Raw genomic sequence first — 19,783 nt, 5'->3', positions numbered from 1 at the left:
TTTTTGACTTTTCGGTTTTTCGATTTCTTAATTTTTCGCTTCTTGAATTTTTCAATTTGCAATTTTTCGAGTTTTCAGTTATTAATTTTTCATTTGTACGATTTCACCTTTTGAATTCTTCAATAAATGTTTTTTTTTAATTTTTCGTTTCTTCAATTTTGCGACTTTACAATTTTTCATTTATTCGAGCTCTCAGTTTTTCGATCTGTTAAATTTTTGATTTTGCAATTTTTCAAATTCCCGATTTTTCGATATCTCTACTTCTCGATTTAACAATTTTTCGATCTTTAAATATTTTCGACTTTTCAATATTTCGATTTTCCGATTTGAAATTTTTCGATATCTCTATTGCTTGATTTATGTATTTCCATTATTTCTCGTTTCTTCAATTTTTCGATATTTAAACTTTTTCGATTTTTCAATTTTTTGGTTTCTCAATTTCTCGAAATATAATTTTCGTTTCCCCAATTATTCATTTTCTATTTATTCGATCTTTCAATTTTTCGATTTTTTGTTCTGCAGTTTTTTGATCTTTTAATTTTTTGATTTTTCAATTTTTTAATTTTAAAATTTTTCGAACTCTCGATTGTTCAATTGGACTTTTTCAGTATCTTGATTTTTAATTTCTAAATTTTTAAATTTTTCGATTGTTAATCAATTTTACAATTATGCTTTCCGATTTTTCAGTTTCTGTATTTTTTAATTTTTCAGTTTTTGCTTATTTTGATTTTTCAGTTTTTCGATTTTTCGATTTCTTAATTTTTCGCTTCTTCAATTTTTCAGTTTGCCGTTTTTCGAGTTTTTTCAATTTTCTCATTTCGATATCTCCATTTTTCGATTTTTCAATTTTTTGGTTTCTCAGTTTCCCAATTTTTTGATTTTTTGATTTTTTAATTTTTCGAATTCTCGATTTTCTATCTGCACTTTTTCAGTTTCTTGATTTTTAATCTCTAGATTGCTAAATTTTTCGTTTGTTGTTAATCAGTTTTACAATTAGTTTCCGATTTTTCAGTTTTTGTATCTTTTGATTTGACTTTTTGCTTTTTTTGATTTTTCAGTTTTTTGATTTTTTGATCTCTTAATTTTTCGCTTCTTCGATTTTTCAGTTTGGAATTTTTCCAGTTTGCAGTTATAAATTTTACAATTTTTTCATCTTTTAATTTTCCGATCTAACAATTTTTTGATCCTTAAATATTTTCGATTTTTCAATATTTAGATTTCTCGATTTTCCGATTTGCAGTTTTTTGATTTTTCAATTTTTCCATATCTCTATTTTTCGATTTTTCAATTTTTCGATCTTTCAATTTTTCGTTTGTTGTCAATTTTATACAATTACTTTCCGATTTTTCAGTTTCTGTATTTTTTGGTTTTTCAGTTTTTACTTTTTTTTTAATTTTTCGCTTCTTCAGTTTTTCAGTTTTCAATTTTTCGATTTTTCAGTTATAAATTTTTCATTCTTACGATTTCAGCTTTTGAATTCTTCAATAAATATTTTTTTAATTTTCGTTTCTTCAATTTTTCGATATCTCGATTTAACAATTTTTAAATATTCGACTTTCCAATATTTCGACTTCTCGATTTTTCCGATTTGCAATTTTTCAATATCGCTATTTTTCGATTTTACGATTTTCGATATTTAAATTTTTCCGATTTTTAAGTTTTCAATTTTTCAGTTTTTTAGTTTCTCCAATTATTCATTTTCCAATTATTCGATCTTTTCAGTTCGATTTTTCACTTTTTCGATTTTTCGGTTCTTTAATTTGCGATTTTCAATTTCTCTTTATTTTTTAATTTTCCAATTTTTTTGAGATCTCTATTTTTCGATTTAACAATTTTTTGATCTGAAATATTTTCGATTACTCAATTTTCCGATTTGCATCCTTTGATTTTTCAATTTTTCTAAATCTCTATTTTACGATTTAACAATAACAATAAAAACCAGTGGCGTCAATAACAAAAAAAAAACCGTTATATGGAAAAATCAAAAAACTGAAGAATGGAAAAATTAAAAATTCGAGGAATCGAAAAGTAAAAAAATTGAAAAGTCTAGAAACTGAAAGATATGAAAACTGAAAAATCGAACACCCGAGAAATCAGGAAATCCAGAAAATTCAAAGAATTGAAAAATAGGAAAATCGAAAAAGAATCAAACTGCCAATTCCAATATCGAAAAATTGAAAATTCAGTGGATCAAATATGTATTCGAAGAAACAAATCCGAAAACCGAAAATTCAAAAATCTAAAAACTGAAACACCAATTCTAAAATCGAGATTTCCAAAAATCCAAGAATCAAAATATGTGCAGAAAAACGCTTTTTAAGTTTTCGATTTATAAATTTTTTGGTTTCTCAGTTTCCCGATTTTTAATTTTTCTTTCTCCAATTATGCATTTTCCATTTAGTCGATCTTTTCAATTGTCCGATTTTTCGACTTTGCAATTTTTCATTTGTACAATTTCAATGTTTAAATTCTTCAATCAATATTTTTTTCATTTTTCGTTTCTTCAATTTTTCGAACTTTAAATGTTCGAATTGAAAAATTGGAAAATCCAAAAATTGTAAAATCGAAAAATTATAGAATCTTGAAAATTGTAAAGTCCAAAAACTGTGACATTCAAACACCGAAAAATTGAAAAATTCCAAAAACGAAAAACTGAAAAAGTGAACAACTTTAAAAATTATAATTATTAGGAGTGGAACATAATTAAAATGAAAACTAGAAAAACTTCAAATGCAAAATTAAAAAAACGGAAAATTGAAAGCCGAAAATTGAAAAAATAAAGAAACTTAAAAACCCACACGAAAAATTGACGAAATTAAAAACTGAAAACTCGTGAAATTTGCAAACTCTAAAATTTGAAACATCTAAAAGTTGGAAAATCAAAAACTGAAAAATCGAGAAATCGAAAATTTTCAAAACTGAAAAGTCGAAAGATTGAAAAATCGAAATTTTGGAAAATCGAAAAACCGAGGAATTCAAACTGAAAAAAGATCGAGAATTCAAGATGTCGAAAAATCTAAATATCTAAAATTTACAAAATAGAAAAATTACAATAACGAAAAATTTAACATTAAAAAAAACACAAAATCAAAAAGTCGAAAAATCGAGAAATTGAGAAATGGAAAAATGAAAAAAAATGAAAATTTAGAAAAACCAAAGATTGAAAAGCATACAAAAAATTAAAATCGGGAAATCGGAACGTAAAACAAGTAAAATCGAAAAATTGAAAAATTTTAAATTTAAAAATTCGAAAACTTGAAAAACCGAAGAACTGAAGAAATGAAAAACTAAAAAATCGACAAATTGAAAAATCTCAAAACTGAAAAGTCGAAAAATTGAAAAACCCAGAAATCGATTTCCGGTAAGTCGAAATATAAAAATTTAAAAATTGAAAAATGAAAATATCAAAAAACTGAAAAATATAGACATTCTCAAAATTGAAATGTTGAAAAATTGAGAAATCGAAAACTTGAAACAAAGAACGAAAAGTAAAAACATTTTAAAATCGAAAAAACGAAAAATCGAGATGTAAGAAATCGAAAATTCTAAAATCGAAAAATTGGAATACACGTTGAAAAGGTTAAAATCGGGAGATCGAAGCATAACAAAACATAAAGTCGTAAAATGGAGAATTTTAAAAATCTAAAAACTTGAAGAAATAAAAAATTGAAAAATGGAAAAGCCGAGAAATCGAAATTAAAAAATTGAGACATCAAAAGATCCGAGAAATGGAGAAATGATTTTTCAGTTTCTGTATTCTATGAATTTTCAGTTTTTACTTTTTTTTTGATTTTTCAGTTTCTTATTTTTTCACGTCTTCAATTTTTTAAGTTACAATTTTTCCATTTTTTAGTTTACCGATTTTTACATATTTCGATTTCTCGATTTTCCGATTTTTCAATTTTTTGGTTTCTCGGTTTCTCGTTTTTAATTTTCGTTTCTCCAATTATTCATTTTCCATTTATTCGATCTTTTAGTTTTTCGATTTTTCGACCTGCACCTTTTCAATTTCTTGATTTTTAATTTCTAGATTTTTAAATTTTTCGTTTATTATTAATCAATTTTACAATTTTTCGATATCTCTATTTTTCGATTTTAAAGTTTTCAATTTTTTGGTTTCTCAGTTTTCCGATTTTTAATTTTCCTTTCTCTAATTATTCATTTTACATTTATTCGATCTATTAATTTTTTTAATTTTCAGTTTTTTAATTTTTAAATTTTTCGAATTCTCGATTGTTCGATCTGCACATTTTCGGTTTCTTGATTTTTAATTTCTAGATTTTAAAATTTTTGGTTTGTTATTATTCAATTTTACAATTACTTTCGATTTTTTAGTTTCTACATTTTTTGATTTTTCAGTTTTTGATTTTTCAATTTTTCAGTTTGCAATTTTTCGAATTTTCAGTTATAAATTTTTCATTGTACGGTTTCAACTTTTGAATTCTTCAATAAATATTTTTTTAAATTTTTCGCTTCTTCAATTTTGTGATTTTACAATTTTTCCATTTTTTAATTTTCCGATTTTTCAATTTTTCGATATCTGTATTCTTCGATTTAACAATTTATCTTTAAATATTTTTGACTTTTTTCGATTTTTCGATTCGCTATTTTTTTTCTCAGTTTTTCGATTTTTAATTTTCGTTTCTCCTATTATTCATTTTCCATTTATTCGATCTTTCAATGTTTGTTTTTTTCTTTTTTCGGTTTTTCAATTTTTCGTTTCCTCAATTTTTTAATTCGCATTTATTCCATTTTTTAATTTTTCGGTTTTACATTTTTTTTTAATATTTCAATTTTTCGAATTCTGCATTTTTCGTTTGCTGTTAATCAATTTTACAATTACTTTCCGATTTTTCATTTTCTGTATTTTTTGATTTTTCATTTTTTTTTTAATTTTTGGTTTTTCGATTTCTTAATTTTTCGCTTCTTCAATTTTTCAGTTTCAAATTACAATAACGAAAAATTTAACATTTAAAAAAACACAAAATCAAAAAGTCGAAAAATCGAGAAATTGAGAAATGGAAAAATGAAAATTTAGAAAAACCAAAGATTGAAAAGCATAAAAAAAATTAAAACCGGGAAATCGGAACGTAAAACAAATAAAATGGAAATTTGAAAAATTTTAAATTTAAAAATTCGAAAACTTGAAAAACCGAAGAACTGAAGAAATGAAAAACTAAAAAATCGAAAAATTGAAAAATCTCAAAACTGAAAAGTCGAAAAATTGAAAAACCCAAAAATCGATTTCCGGTAAGTCGACATATAAAAATTTTAAAAGTTGAAAAATGAAAATATCAAAAATCTGAAAAATATAGACATTCTCAAAATTGAAATGTTGAAAAATTGAGAAATCGAAAACTTGAAACAAAGAACGAAAAGTAAAAACATTTTAAAATCGAAAAAACGAAAAATCGAGATGTAAGAAATCGAAAATTCTAAAATCGAAAAATTGGAATACATGTTGAAAAGGTTAAAATGGGGAGATCGAAGCATAACAAAACATAAAGTCGTAAAATGGAGAATTTTAAAAATCTAAAAACTTGAAGAAATAAAAAATTGAAAAATGGAAAAGCCGAGAAATCGAAATTAAAAAATTGAGACATCAAAAGATCCGAGAAATGGAGAAATCGAAAAACCGGAAAATTTAAAACTGAAATACATATTTAAACTTAAAAAAATAAAATAAATCAAAATATTCAAAATTCGGAAAATCAGAAATTTTAAAAATCGAAAGATCAAAAAAGTGAAAAATTTTAAATTAAAAAATTGGAGATATTGAAAAATCCCAAATTTGCCACAACGTAAACTTGAGAAATCGAAAAACTGAAAAAACGATAAGTTGGAAAGAGGAAAAATCGAAAAATCAAAGAATTGATTAATAGAGAAACTGAGAAATGTAAAAATGATTTTTTTTTAAATTGCAAGAATTGTAAAACTGAAATATCGAAAAATTAAGTAAACTAAAAATCGAGAAATCAAGAAATCGAAAAATTGTAATTCAATTTTGTTTTATTTTTCCACAAAAATTTCGATGTCGAAGACAAAACTTCAACACGGACTCATAAACCATAGGTACACTGTTACTTTTTTTTTCATTTATATAACATTTATTTGACAAAATTGTAGAACTGAAGAAACGAAAAATAGAAACATTGAAAAACTAGAAATCGAGAAAAAATTAATGAATCAAAGAACGAATTAAATCGAAAAATGTTCGTAAGGTCCAAAAACTAACATTCAAAGATCGAAAAATTAAAAAATTCCAAAAACGAAAAATTAAAAAAGTGAACAACTCTAATAAAAATTATAATTATTATTACATATCTAAAATGAAAATTAGAAAACCTGCAAATCAAAAATTGAAGAATCGAAAAATTGAAAACAGATTGAGAAAAAGAAAAAATATAAAAACTCGTTCCTCGCACGTTAAAATATCTCGATTATTAATCACCTTTATTAACAAACTTGTTCGTTAAATAGTTAATTTACCTGATCTCATTTTCAATTCCAATGAAAACCCCTTCTTTAAAAATTGCACATTTTAAAAAAATATATCAGTTATGTTACGGTCTGCGCCCCCTTTGACGCTGCGCCCCCCCGCATTGCAGGGTCTGCGGGGGTGCTATTTACGCCACTGCTTTTATATTAGTATAAAATGTCGTTATGAATTTTGATTTTTTTGTAAAACTCTTGATGCCTGGGGGAAAATCTTAAGGCAGATTCATGAATCACAAATATATGCGGTCACAAACGTCACGGGTTTGATCCCCTCACAGGCCACTTTTTTTTACAATGTGACTGGTATACCTATATTTTTTTCTAAAAAAATAAATTTGATTGTACTAATTTTTTTATGTATATTGTAGCCCATCGCCGGCCCCGACTGTGACGAAGTCTCCAGCGACTCCGAGAGCGAAGACGAGGACGTTTTTGACATGCCAGCTCCCACAGTACGGACTGTCAACAACGAACATTCAGACCCGAACTCGTACTCCTGGTTGGTGCTAAAACTGGCAACATTGAAGATAGTACAAACACGAATGAACGAATTTTTATCGGTACTTTCACGACAAATCTAGTACTTTTGTCTTATTTTTGTTCTTATAGGTGGCTGGCCTGGAAATGAACGAACTCCCAGTAGCGAGCCCCCTAATCCACGCCTGCTTACGTCGCCTGACCAACTGGCAAGACAGCCTTAAGAAAGAACTAGATTGTAGACAAGCCCCACCTGAATATATCCCGGGGTGTTTCGTCGAGAACACCACAGGTCCACCTATCCAAAAATACCGGTTAGTTAAAACTGTCACAGCTAGATGTCGTTCTATTTATAATTCTATAGCCAACTCCTCGAGCCCCACAACACTCCATTTAGTAACAAGAGCTCAGCGAGCACCGCTCGCCGCCTCTGGACCTACTTAGTCCACCAAGAGGCGGTCCAGGACATCTTCATCCGAGCCGTGTTCGGCAAGCGCCGCTCTCTGAGCGCCCTCGAGGAAGAGCTCCCCCACCCCGAGCCGGCGGCCCCCGAGCCCGTCCGCATAATCCACAAAGAGCAGGACTCCATAGCCGCTTTCAGCCTCAACCAAGTGAGTTCCTCCACCGATTTAGTAAAAAAGCATACCGCGTTTTCTCAGGTGAGCTCCGGCTTGATCGTGGTGGCGACGCCTCGAGAAATCCAAGAGATGGACATCTCGCTGCTGCTGGAGCTGCCGGCGTGGCTCGAGGACGAGTGCGAGCTCGACATCCTAAACCTGACCAAGGAGGTGCCGGATCCGAGCGTTCCGCCCTTCCTGGTGATCCAGAGCGCCGGCGACAAGGGCAAAGAGACCCAGCCGGGGAGTCCGCAGCCCGGGATCGCCAGCCAGAGCGGGCGTGGCGCCAGCGTGGTAAGTGGGTTTTTGTGTTTTTCCCCCAAAGGTGTGCCACGTTTGACCTGTAAAACTACTAACTTTTTAAAAATATCTCATGGATTTGAGGGTAACCACATTAGTTAGCTTATGTTGTGTGTGTTTTTGATCCTGAGAATTATTTGGGACGTTTTCTAAATGGGTGTACCTATGTGTGTAGATGAAGGGGCTAAGCTTCCCGGGCTGTCACGATGCCAATTTTGTCCATCTCGTTCTGCTTCGGTCGGCGCACATGCTTCGACCGGTGTGTTTTCTAACACTGCTCTGTTACTGCTTGGTTCCTGTGTTTGTTGTGGTTGTTGTTGCTAATAGATCGTTTTGTTCGTTTTTTGATAGATGTAGTGTTGGTGTTATAGCGGTGAACTAGTGGGATTTTACTGTTTTTTTTTTTTGGATTAAAAAAAAACTGTGGAAATTAGTTCAGATGAGAAGAAATATAAATTTGAAATAGGATTTACTTAGCAAAATTTGGAGATGGCGTTAGCAAGTTTTTGGAATAAATGAGTAGATGAATTCTGATTAGTCGTTCACCGTGCTCTTGATAACCTTAAAATGTGGCAAAAATTTCAGAGCAATCAGTCTTGTAGTTTCTAAGTTAAATTGTAAAGTTGTGTTACACAAATTTTTTTTAAAACCTACACCTGCAAGGTGAAAAATTGGAATATTGCTGTGCAGATTTTAAATAGAATTTAATAAAAAAAAGTGAGATGACGTTATTAAATATTTCGTTTTTTAAATATTTTTTTAAGTGCACCTAAAATTTCACAACAATTTGTCCAGTAGTTTCAGAAATTATCTGTCTAAAAAATTCCGGTTCTTTGATAAATAATAAAATTTGATTTTGCGTTTTTGGTTTTCTGATAATCTCTATAAAGTAAAAACTAGTCGCGTAAATAACAAAAAAAAAAAACGTTACATGTATGGAAAAATCCAAAAATGTAAAACAAATAAAATAGACTAAAACTGAAAAATATAAAAATCGAAAAATCGAAGATTCGTTGAAAATCGACAAGTAGAAAGATTGAAAATTCAAAAAATCCAAGAATTGGAAAATCGGGAAATCGAAAAAGAAATTGAAAATTTGAATATCGAAAACTTGAAAATTTAATGAATCAAATATGTATTCGAAAAAACGAAAATCCGACAAATCGGAAAACCGAAAATTCAAAAATGGAAATATTGAAAGTCACAACATTGAAAAGTCGGAAAATCCATAAATTGAAAAATCGAAAGACTAAAAATCGAACAAAGAAAATAAAATTTGAATATCGAGTCTAAAGACTTAAGCATGGAAAAATTGAAAATTCGATTAATGAAATGTTCGAGGAAACGAAATTCGTATAAAATCGGAAAATTCGAATATTTACAAATTGAAACACCAAAACAAAAAATTCGAAAATTTGTAATTTATAAAATCGAAAATTCGAAAAATTCAAAATTCGATTAATGAAAATATGTATTTGCAAAATCCAAAATTGAAAAAACGAAAATTCGGAAAGTCGAAAAATTAATAAATGGAGAAATTGAGAAAGCAAAAGTGAAAAATTTAAAAAATTGAAAAGGTGTAACACAAAAGTAAAAAAACTGAAGAATTTAAAAATTGATAAATCGAAAATTCGGATTGTGGAAAAGCGAAAATTCGAGAAATCAAAAAATCGAAAATTTGAAAAATTGAAGAATTGAAAAATTGAAAAATTGGGAAATCTAAAGGGAAACAAACTCAGAAATCGATTAATCAAGTTTGAAAAAACGTAGATCTGAAAAATCCGAAAACAGAGAATTTAAAAATCTAAAAATTGAAAAACCGAAAAATCAAAAACTCGAAAGTCGAAAAATTGAAAATTCTGAAATCGAAAATTCGAAAAATTTAAAAATCGAAAAATTGAAGAATCCAAGGGTCAAAGTCCAAAAATTGAAAAAAATGGAAAAGCCGAAAAGTCTAAAAATTGAGAAATCGAAACATCAAAAGATCGAGAAATCGAAATGGCCCAAACTCAAAAAAGTAAAATTAGAAAAACTGAAAAACTGAATATCGAAAAATCGAAGGGTTAAAAAAATTACGTTGAAAAACTTAAGAATAGGAAAATTGAAAAATCAAAAATTTTAAAAATCAAAAACCGAAAATGAACCAAATTGAAAATTCGATAATCGAAAATCTAAAAATGGAAAAATCAAAAATTCCAAAATCTAGATGTCGAAAAATGTGAATTTCTAAAATCAAAATTTGTCCAGTAGTTTCAGAAATTATCTGCCTAATAAAATCCCGGCTTTTTGATAAATAATAAAATTTGTTTTTGCGTTTATGGTTTTCTGATAACCTATTTGTAAAGTAAAAACCACTCGCGTAAATAACAAAAAAAAAAACGTTATATGGAAAAATTGAAAAGTAAAAAAAAATAAAATAGACTAAAACTGAAAAATATAAAAATCGCTTGAGAATCGGGAAAATTAAAGAATCAAAATATAAAAAAACGAAGTATCTAAAAATCGAAAATTCTAAAATTGAAAAGTCGAAAAATAAACAAATTGAAAAATCGAATATCGGAAAATTCGAGAAACTCAAAATCCAAAAACCAAAAAATTGAAAAATCGGGAAATCAATATTAAAAAAATTGAAAATTCGAAAAAAAATTTGTACAATCGAAAAATTAAAAAATCGTGAAAATGAAAAGCTTAAAGAAAAGAATCGAAAAAGCGAAAAATTGAATGAAAAAATTGAAAATCGAACAAAAAAATTAAAATGTGAATATCGAAAAGTCTAAAAACTTAAGAATGGAAAAATTGAAAATTCTATTAAAATTCGAAACATCGGAAAGTCGAAAAATTCAAAAGTCGTGAGATTGAAAAAGCAAAAATGATGAAAAATTTTAATAATTGTAACACAAAAATAAAAAAATTGAAGTCAAAAAACTGAAGAATGTAAAAATTGATAAATCGAAAATTTGAGAAATTGAAAAATTGAAAAATCGGGAAATCTAAAAGGAAACAAATTCAGAAATCGATTAATCAATGTTTGAAAAAACGAAAAAGATTCAAAATTTGGGTATTGACAATCGAAAACACGAGAACTCAAAAAATCGAAAAATAAATCAAAATATAGAAAAAACGAAATATCGAAAGGCAAAACATCAAAATCTCAAAATCGAAAAGTCGAAAAATGGACAATTAAAAAATTGAAAAATTGAAAAAGCGAAAAGTAAAAAATTGAAAAATCGAAAGAAAATGAAAATTTGAATATCAAAAAATCTAAAATGGAACAAATTGAAAATTCGAATATCCAAAAATTTTAAAACTCGATTAATTAAAAATACAAAATTCCAAAATTGGGATTTCCTAAAATGGAAAATTTAATGAATGAAATATGTATTCGCAAAAACGAAAATTCGAAAATCGGAAGGTCAAAACTTGAAAAATGGAGAAATTGAAAAAGCGAAAAGTAAAAAAAAATTAAAATAAACTAAAACTAAAAAATATAAAAATCGAAAAATCGAAGATTCGTTGACAATCGACAGTTACTGAAAATTCGAAAAATCCAAGAATTGGAAAGTCGTGAAATCGAAAAAGAAATTGAAAATTTGATTATCAAAAAATTGAAAATTTAATGAATGAAAAAACGAAAATCCGGAAAATCGAAAATTCAAAAATCGAAATATTGAAAATCGAACAAAGAAATTAAAATTTGGATTTCGAAAAGTCTAAAAACTTAAGAATGGAAAAATTGAAAATTCGATTAATGAAATGTTCGAAGAAACGAAATTCGTAAAAATCGGAAAATTCAAAAATCTACAAATTGAAAAACAAAACAAAAAATTCGAAAATTTGTAATTTATAAAATCGAAAATTCGAAAAATTCAAAATTCGATTAATGAAAATAAGTATTTGCAAAATCGCAAAAAAGAAAAAACGAAAATTCGAAAAATCGGAAAGTCGAAAAAAATTTAAAATCTAGAAATTGAGAAAGCAAAAGTGAAAAATTTTAAAAATTGAAAAACTGTAACACAAAAGTAAAAAAACTGAAGTCTAAAAACTGAAGAATTTAAAAATCGATAAATCGAAAATTTGAAGAATTGAAAAACTGAAAAATTGGGAAATCTAAAAGGAAAACAAATTCAGAAATCGATTAATCAAGTTTGAAAAAACGAAGATCTGAAAAATCCGAAAACAGAATTTAAAAATTTAAAAATTAAAAAACCGAAAAATCAAATATCAAAAATCGAGATTTCCAAAAATCCAAGAACCAAAATATAGAAAAAACGAAATTCCGAAAAATCCAAAACCAAAAAATTAAAAATTCGAAAATCGAGATTTCGAAAAATCGAAAAGTCGAAAAATGAAGAAATTGAAAAATCGGGAAATCAATATTAAAAAAATTGAAAATTCGAAATTTCGAAAATTGAAAATTTGTACAATCGAAAATTCGAGATATCGAAAAATTAAAAAATCGTGAAATTGGAAAAGCGAAAAATCAAAAATTCGAAAGTCGAAAAATTTAAAATTCTAAAATCGAAAATTCGAAACATTTAAAAATCGAAAAATTGAAGAATCCAAGGGTTAAAGTCCAAAAATTGAAAAAATGGAAAAGCCGAAAAGTATAAAAACTGAGAAATCGAAACATCAAAAGATCGAGAAATCGAAAAGTCAAGAAGCCGAAAAATTGAAAGATTCAGAAACTCAAAAAAGTAAAATTAGAAAAAGTGAAAAACTGAATATCGAAAAATCAAAGAGTAAAAAAATAACGTCTAAAAAGTTAAGAATCGGAAAATTGAAAAATCAAAAATTTTAAAAATCAATCACCGAAAAAACAGAATTCAAAAATCTAAAAATTGAAAAATCGAAAAATCGAATATTCGAAAATCGAGATTTCCAAAAATTCAAGAATCAAAATATAGAAAAAACGAACTATCGAAAAATCGAAAAGTCGTAAAATAAACAAATTGAAAAATCGAGAAATCGAAATTAAAAAAATCAAAAATCGAAGAAAAAATTTGAAAATATGAATATCGAAAAATGGAAAGGTAAAAACATCAAGTCTAAAAGGTTGGAAGAATTGAAAATTCGAATATCGAAAAATTCGAAAATCTCAAAATCCAAAAACTAACAAAATTAAAAATTCGAAAAATCGAAACGTTGAAAAATGAAAAAATTGAAAAATCGGGAAATCAATATTAAAAAAATTGAAAATTACAAATTTCGAAAAATTTGTATAATCGAATATTCGAGATATCGAAAAATTAAAAAATCGTGAAATTGGAAAAGCGAAAAGTTCAAAATATGAAAAATCGAAAAACTCAAAAATAGAAAAATTGATAAGTCGAAAATTCGACAAGTAGGAAGATTGAAAATTCGAGTAACGAAAATCTGAAACTCTAGAAATCAAAAAAACGAAAAAACAAAAATTGAGAAAATTCGAATTAAAGATTGATAAATCGGGAAATCGAAACAGAAACAAATTGAAAATTCAAATAATCAAATATGTATTCGAAAAAACGAAAATCCGACAATTTGAAAAACCGAAAAATCAGAAATTCGAAAATCGAGATTTCCAAAAATTCAAGAATCTAAATATCGAAATTCGAGAAATCGAATTTAAAAAAATCTGGAAATTCCAAAAATTGAAATATCGAGAAGTTGAAAAAGAAAAAGCGAAAAGTAAAAACACTGAAAAATAAAAAAAATGAAAATTTGAATATCGAAAAATTGAAGGGTAAAAAAATTAAAGTCTAAAAAAACCAAGAATGAGAAAATTGAATAATCAAAAATTTAAAAAATCAAAAATCGAAAATGGAACAAATTGAAAATTCAAAAATCGACAAACTGAAAACACGTTTAATCAAGTGTTCGAAGAAACGAAATTCCGAAAAATCGGAAATTTTGAAAATTTAAAAATCGAAAAGTCGAAAAGTGAAACACTGAAAAATTGAGAAATCCATATTAAAAAAATTCAAAAATTGAAAATTTGTAAAATCTCATGATTCAAAATATCGAAAAATGGAAAATTTAAAAAACCGAAAGTTGAAAACTTAAAAAATCGAAAAGTTGAAAAAGCCGAAAGTGAAAATTTTGAAAAATTTAAAAACTGAATTTTGGAAAAATTCACAACTCGAGAAACCGAAAAGTAAAAAAAAAGTCCAAAACTGAAAATTTAAAAACTGAAAAATCGAAAATTCGTTAGAAACTAGCAAGTAGAACGATTCAAAATTTGAGTATCGATAATCTAAAACTCGAGAAATCAAAAAATTGAAAAATAAAAAAGCGAAATATAGAAAAAAAGAAATATCGAAAGTCAAAAAATCGAAAATTCCAAAGTCGAAAATTAAATAAGTCGAAAATGGAACAAATTGAAAATTCGAAAAATTTTAAAACTCGATTAATCAAATGTTCGAAGAAAGGAAACTGCGAAAAATTCCAGAATCGAGATTTCGAAAAATCGAAAATTCTAAAATCGAAAAGTCAAAAAATGGAAATATTGAAAAACCAAAAATCAATATTAAAAAAAATTGAAAATTCGAAATTTCGAAAATTAAAAATTAGTAATATCGAAAACTCGAAATATCTAAAAATCGAAAATTCAATGAATCAAATATGTATTCGCAAAAACGAAAATTCGAAAATCGGTAAGTCGAAAACTTGAAAAATCGAGAAATTGAAAAAGCGAAAAGTGAAAAATTAGAAAAATTGAAAAACTGAAGAATGGAAAAATTGAAAACTCGCAAAGCCCAAAAGTAAAAAATTGAAGTCTAAACACTGAAGAATGTAGAAATCGATAAATCCAAAATACGGAGTATCAAAAATCGAAAATTCGAAAATTTGAAAAAAATAAGTAGAAAAACTGAAGAACGTAAAAGTTGGCAACTCGATAAACCGAAAAGTAGAAAAAATTGAAGTCTAAAATTGAAGAATGTAAAAATTGATAAATCGAAAAGTAGAAAGAAAGATTTTGATCGAGCATTGAAAATCAAAAACTCGAGAAATCAAAAAATCTAAAATTCGAAAATTTGAAAAATTGAAAAACTGAAAACTCGAGAAATCGAAAAGGAAACAAATTGAAAATTCGATTAATCAAAAGTTTGAAAAATGAAAATCCGAAAAATCGAAAAACAAAAAATTCGAAAATCTAAAAATCGAAAAGTAAAAAATTGAACTATAAAAATTTAAAAATGGAAAAATTGAAAAGTCGAAGAACCGAAAAACTGAAAAATCAAGAAATCGAAAAGGAAACAGTGAAAATTTGAATGTCGAAAAAGCGGAAAATCGAAAATTCGAAAAATCGGGAAATTGAAAAAGCAAAAAATAAAAAAATTGAAAATTGAATTTCGAAAAATGAACAAACCTAAAAATCTAAAATCGGAAATCCAAAAATCTAAAAAAAAACTCGGGAAAGTGAAAATCGAGTGATCTAAAATTCGACGAATCAAATGTTTGAAAAATCGAAAAATTAAACCGTTTCAAATCATCGGGTTTTGCAGTTTAAGTCATAGAATGTTATAAAATTTTGATTATTTTCTCAAAAATCTGGACGTCTAGGGTAAAAACTCACCACGGATTCATAAATCACATATGCAGGTGTTTGTAATTACGCAAAAAAAAGAAACAATTTTAATTAACGAGTTACCATTCTTACGATAACCTTAAAACGTTTACCGTTTCAGTGTTAAATTAGAAAACCTTGTTATACAATTTTGATTTTTCAACACGGATTCATAAACCACTAGTGTAGGAGTACCTTATTTTACAAAATGTAAGTAACATTGTCTAAAAAACATAAAAGTAGCCAAGTAATACTTCCGCTCGTGAAGTACCATACAATATTTTTAACTTTTTTCCACATGTTTATATAGTTACGTATCGTTAAATTTCTGTGATAAATACATATATTAAAAGAATTCTGCTAGTTCACCATTTCCATTCATGATAACCTTTATTATCAATTTGCATCTCGTACGATTTTTATCTCCTTTTTTCGTAGCATGTTGTTGCGGTATGATTTAGTTATTTTTAGTTTCATTGAATCGATTTTTAAGTTTGAATAAACAAAGAAAACAAAACAATACAGTAGATTCATTTTTAAAAAGCAACAACACAGTATTTCGTTTTTGTATTTTTTAAAATCTTTACTAGATCGATATATGGTGTGTTCATAAATTATTTGCCAGAAGTATCGTTGTGAATACACTGACAGGTGCAGCGGCGCGCTGAAACATCGATAACACATGTATTTACACACCAAACTTAGCATTAAACCTACTTAGGTCGTTATTTATTTTTCCGCGCCAGCTTCACCTGCAATGCTGACTAACACGCACTACAACAATCGGCATAAGTGACTTTAGTTAAGTCGCTTAGAAACGGCCCTATCACAAAGCAGATAGGTACTTTGCTAAAAAGCATGTAACACGAAAATCGCTTCAGACTCTTTGTAAGATACTAATTGTGCTTTTCGTAGGTGTTAAAACATAAAATTGACGGAGTTAGAAGAATCAGCGCCCATCCTTTACTTCCACTTTGTAAGTTTACGGTTACTAGTTAAGCCCGAAATGACTTAAGCTCTTTAGATTTAACCGGCGGCCAAGATGGCTCAGTACAGTTGTGGGAGTGGGGCCACCAGCAACCCGTCGCCACCCCCAGACCCCCGGGTACCTACGCAAAGGTCACCAGGGTGAGGTTCTCTCAACACGGGAACAAATTCGGCGTCGCCGACTCGGATGGAAACTTGAGCTTGTTCCAAGTGGGACTCAGCGCCAACGCGACCAGACCATTCTTCGTAAGTAAAATAACACGAAAAAATAGGAATATCTGTAATTTTAGTTATTTTTTGCTGAATAATTTCACCAACAACAATGTTTTTAAAACTAACGATTTGCCCACAAATTACACTAGAAATATCTTCTTCGTATTTATTTGCCAACTTTGATGCTGCCTCCACAAATTCTTCGTCTGTACTATTCAACATTTCCTGTGGTTCCAGAAAAGAAAAATAGTTTCTGACGTTTTTCATGCTTTCAAACCTATCTTTAATTTTAATATTTAAAATATCAAGAGCTGGATAGAAAACGGTTGTTTTAAATTTTTCAGTGGGATCTTTGAAAACGGTATCTTCACATAATTCGTCATGAAACAGTTTTACTTTTTTTATACGTTTATTTGAAAAAGAATTGTTAATTTTCCAGGTATCAGCACATTTCCTTGATTCCTCCATTATTTGTTCAAAATTGTCACGTATACTTTGAAATTTGTCTTTTAGATGTTCCATCCATTTACAAGCCTCATCTAAAGTAATATTTGAGCTCTGTAAAGTTTTTGAGACCAAATTAACATTTTCTAAAATTTTGCATTGAAATACTAATAGAGCAACAAATTCAAATGAATCCATTTTTTTACGAAGAGCTACATCTTCATCTATTTCACTTTTTTTTTGATGTTAAAATAATTTCAGCTCATAACTGTTGAGAGATTATATCTAATGGCAATTAGAGAATCAAATCTCGATGACCATCTGGTGGGGCATAACTTTTTTAAAGTTTTTTTTATAACACACTTATCATTTTCTTTCATCTCAATGTTAAGTTGTTGCCATCTCGGTAAACTCTCACTGAAATAGACGTATATAGCATTTATTAAATCATAAAATGCGGAAATTCCTGGTACATTCTTAACAGAATCATTAAGGACTAAATTGAAGTTATGTGTAGCGCAATGAACATATTCGGCGTAATGACGTTGTTTCGAGTTCTTCTTTTTTTATACCATGTTCCCGATTGTTTAAATTTCATTTTTTGGATTTTATATCACAATTTTTCGTTTATCCAATTTTTCACATTTTCAATTCATCGATTTTCCAATTTTCAATATTTAGATTTTACAATAATTTTCGTGTTTTCGACCGCAATTTTTCGATCTTGAAGTTTCTCAACTTTTAATCTTTCGATTTTTGAATTTTCCGTTTCTTCAATTTCTCAAGTTTTTAGATTTCTCGAAGCCTTCATTTTATACTTTTGCGTTTTTTCATTTTGAGTTTTCAATTTTACAATTTTTCTATGTTATAACTTTTCCATTTTGTTTATTCGGAAAGTAGAATATGCGAAAAATTGAAAAATCGGAAAATTAAAAAATTGGAAAAAATTGAAGAAACAAAAAATTGCAAAATCGATAAAACGGAAAATCGAATGGAATTTGTTTTTACGATTTTTTAACTTCGATTTTTTAAACTTTTTAATCTGTATTTCAAATTTTCGATTTTTGGAATTTTCTGTTTCTCATATCTAGGATTATCGATTTTTTTGAGTTTTTCGATTTTTCCGTTTATTTTTTTTTTTTAAGTAAATATTTCAATTTTGAATTTTCCGATTTCGGCCTATTTCGATTTCTCGATCTTTTGAAGTCTCAAGTTTTCGATTTCGATTTCTTGGTTTTTCGATTTTCAAAATTTTCGATTTTTCTAGTATATATTTTAAATTTTCGATTTTTGAAATTTTTCATTTTTCCCTTTTATAATTTTTATGTTTCGATTTCCCGATTTTAATTTTTTAATGTGTTTCAATTTTTCCATTTTTGGAATTTTCGATTTCTCATATCTCAATTTTCCAATTTTAAAAATTTTTCGATTTCTCGATTTTTAAGTGTTCGCTATCTCAATTTTAAACATCGCAATTTTGGGATTTTTCAATTTCTATATTTTTCAGATTTTCGATTTTTTCATTTTCCCGATTTTGTAATTTTCATTTTCTTGATTTTATATCACAATTTTTCATTTTTCCATTATCTTTATTTTTTCAATGTTTCTTTGGATTTTATAATTTTTTGTTTATTCAATTTTTTACATTTTCAATCTTTGATTTTTTAAGTTCTTGATTTCCAATTTTTTTATATTTCGAAGCTTTCATTTTGTACTTTTTCAGTTTTACAATTTTTCTATTTTGATAATTTTTCGATTTTGTTTATTCGGAAAGCAGAAAATTCGAAAAATTGAAAAATCGGAAAATTAAAAAATTGTAAAAAATTGAAGAAACAAAAAATTGCAAAATCGATAAAACGGAAAATCGAATGCAATTTGTTTTTACGATTTTTTAACTTCGATTTTTTAAACTTTTTAATCTGTATTTCAATTTTTCGATTTTTGGAATTTTCTGTTTCTCATATCTAGGTTTATCGATTTTTTTGAGTTTTTCGATTTTTCCGTTTATCTTTTTTTTAAGTAAATATTTCAATTTTGAATTTTCCGATTTCGGCCTATTTCGATTTCTCGATCTTTTGAAGTCTCAAGTTTTCGATTTCGATTTCTTGGTTTTTCGATTTTCAAAATTTTCGATTTTTCTAGTATATATTTTAAATTTTCGATTTTTTAAATTATTCATTTTTCCCTTTTATAATCTTTATGTTTCGATTTCCCGATTTAAATTTTTTAGTGTGTTTCAATTTTTCCATTTTTGGAATTTTCGATTTCTCATATCTCAATTTTCCAATTTTAAAAATTTTTCGATTTCTCGATTTTTAAGTTTTCGCTATCTCAATTTTAAACATCGCAATTTTGGGATTTTTCAATTTCTATATTTTTCAGATTTTCGATTTTTTCATTTTCCCGATTTTGTAATTTTCATTTTCTTGATTTTATATCACAATTTTTCATTTTTCCATTATCTTTATTTTTTCAATGTTTCTTTGGATTTTATAATTTTTTGTTTATTCAATTTTTTACATTTTCAATCTTTGATTTTTTAAGTTCTTGATTTCCAATTTTTTTATATTTCGAAGCTTTCATTTTGTACTTTTTCAGTTTTACAATTTTTCTATTTTGATAATTTTTCGATTTTGTTTATTCGGAAAGCAGAAAATTCGAAAAATTGAAAAATCGGAAAATTAAAAAATTGTAAAAAATTGAA

At 27.2% G+C, this 19,783-nt stretch overlaps 1 protein-coding gene across 3 annotated transcripts in view; it reads left to right on the top strand.

The window, feature by feature from the left end:
* The window catches only part of LOC135143725 (dmX-like protein 2), a 58,053-nt gene that overhangs the window by 27,712 nt on the left and 10,558 nt on the right, over positions 1–19,783 (top strand). For 2 of the 3 annotated variants that reach the window (XM_064075638.1, XM_064075637.1), the window contains 7 exons: positions 6,867–7,058; positions 7,108–7,289; positions 7,340–7,586; positions 7,635–7,886; positions 8,068–8,151; positions 16,351–16,411; positions 16,460–16,668. In XM_064075638.1, coding sequence (XP_063931708.1) covers positions 6,867–7,058; positions 7,108–7,289; positions 7,340–7,586; positions 7,635–7,886; positions 8,068–8,151; positions 16,351–16,411; positions 16,460–16,668 — 1,227 coding nt within the window. The remainder of the gene's footprint in view (positions 1–6,866; positions 7,059–7,107; positions 7,290–7,339; positions 7,587–7,634; positions 7,887–8,067; positions 8,152–16,350; positions 16,412–16,459; positions 16,669–19,783) is intronic. The other variant, XM_064075639.1, reaches the window with a different exon arrangement.

Source organism: Zophobas morio, unplaced genomic scaffold (assembly GCF_036711695.1).
Source record: "Zophobas morio isolate AGI-343-1 ecotype UQ-CSIRO unplaced genomic scaffold, CSIRO_AGI_Zmor_V1 ptg000074l, whole genome shotgun sequence".
Lineage (NCBI taxonomy): Eukaryota > Metazoa > Arthropoda > Insecta > Coleoptera > Tenebrionidae > Zophobas > Zophobas morio.
This window is presented reverse-complemented; position numbering and strand designations above follow the sequence as displayed.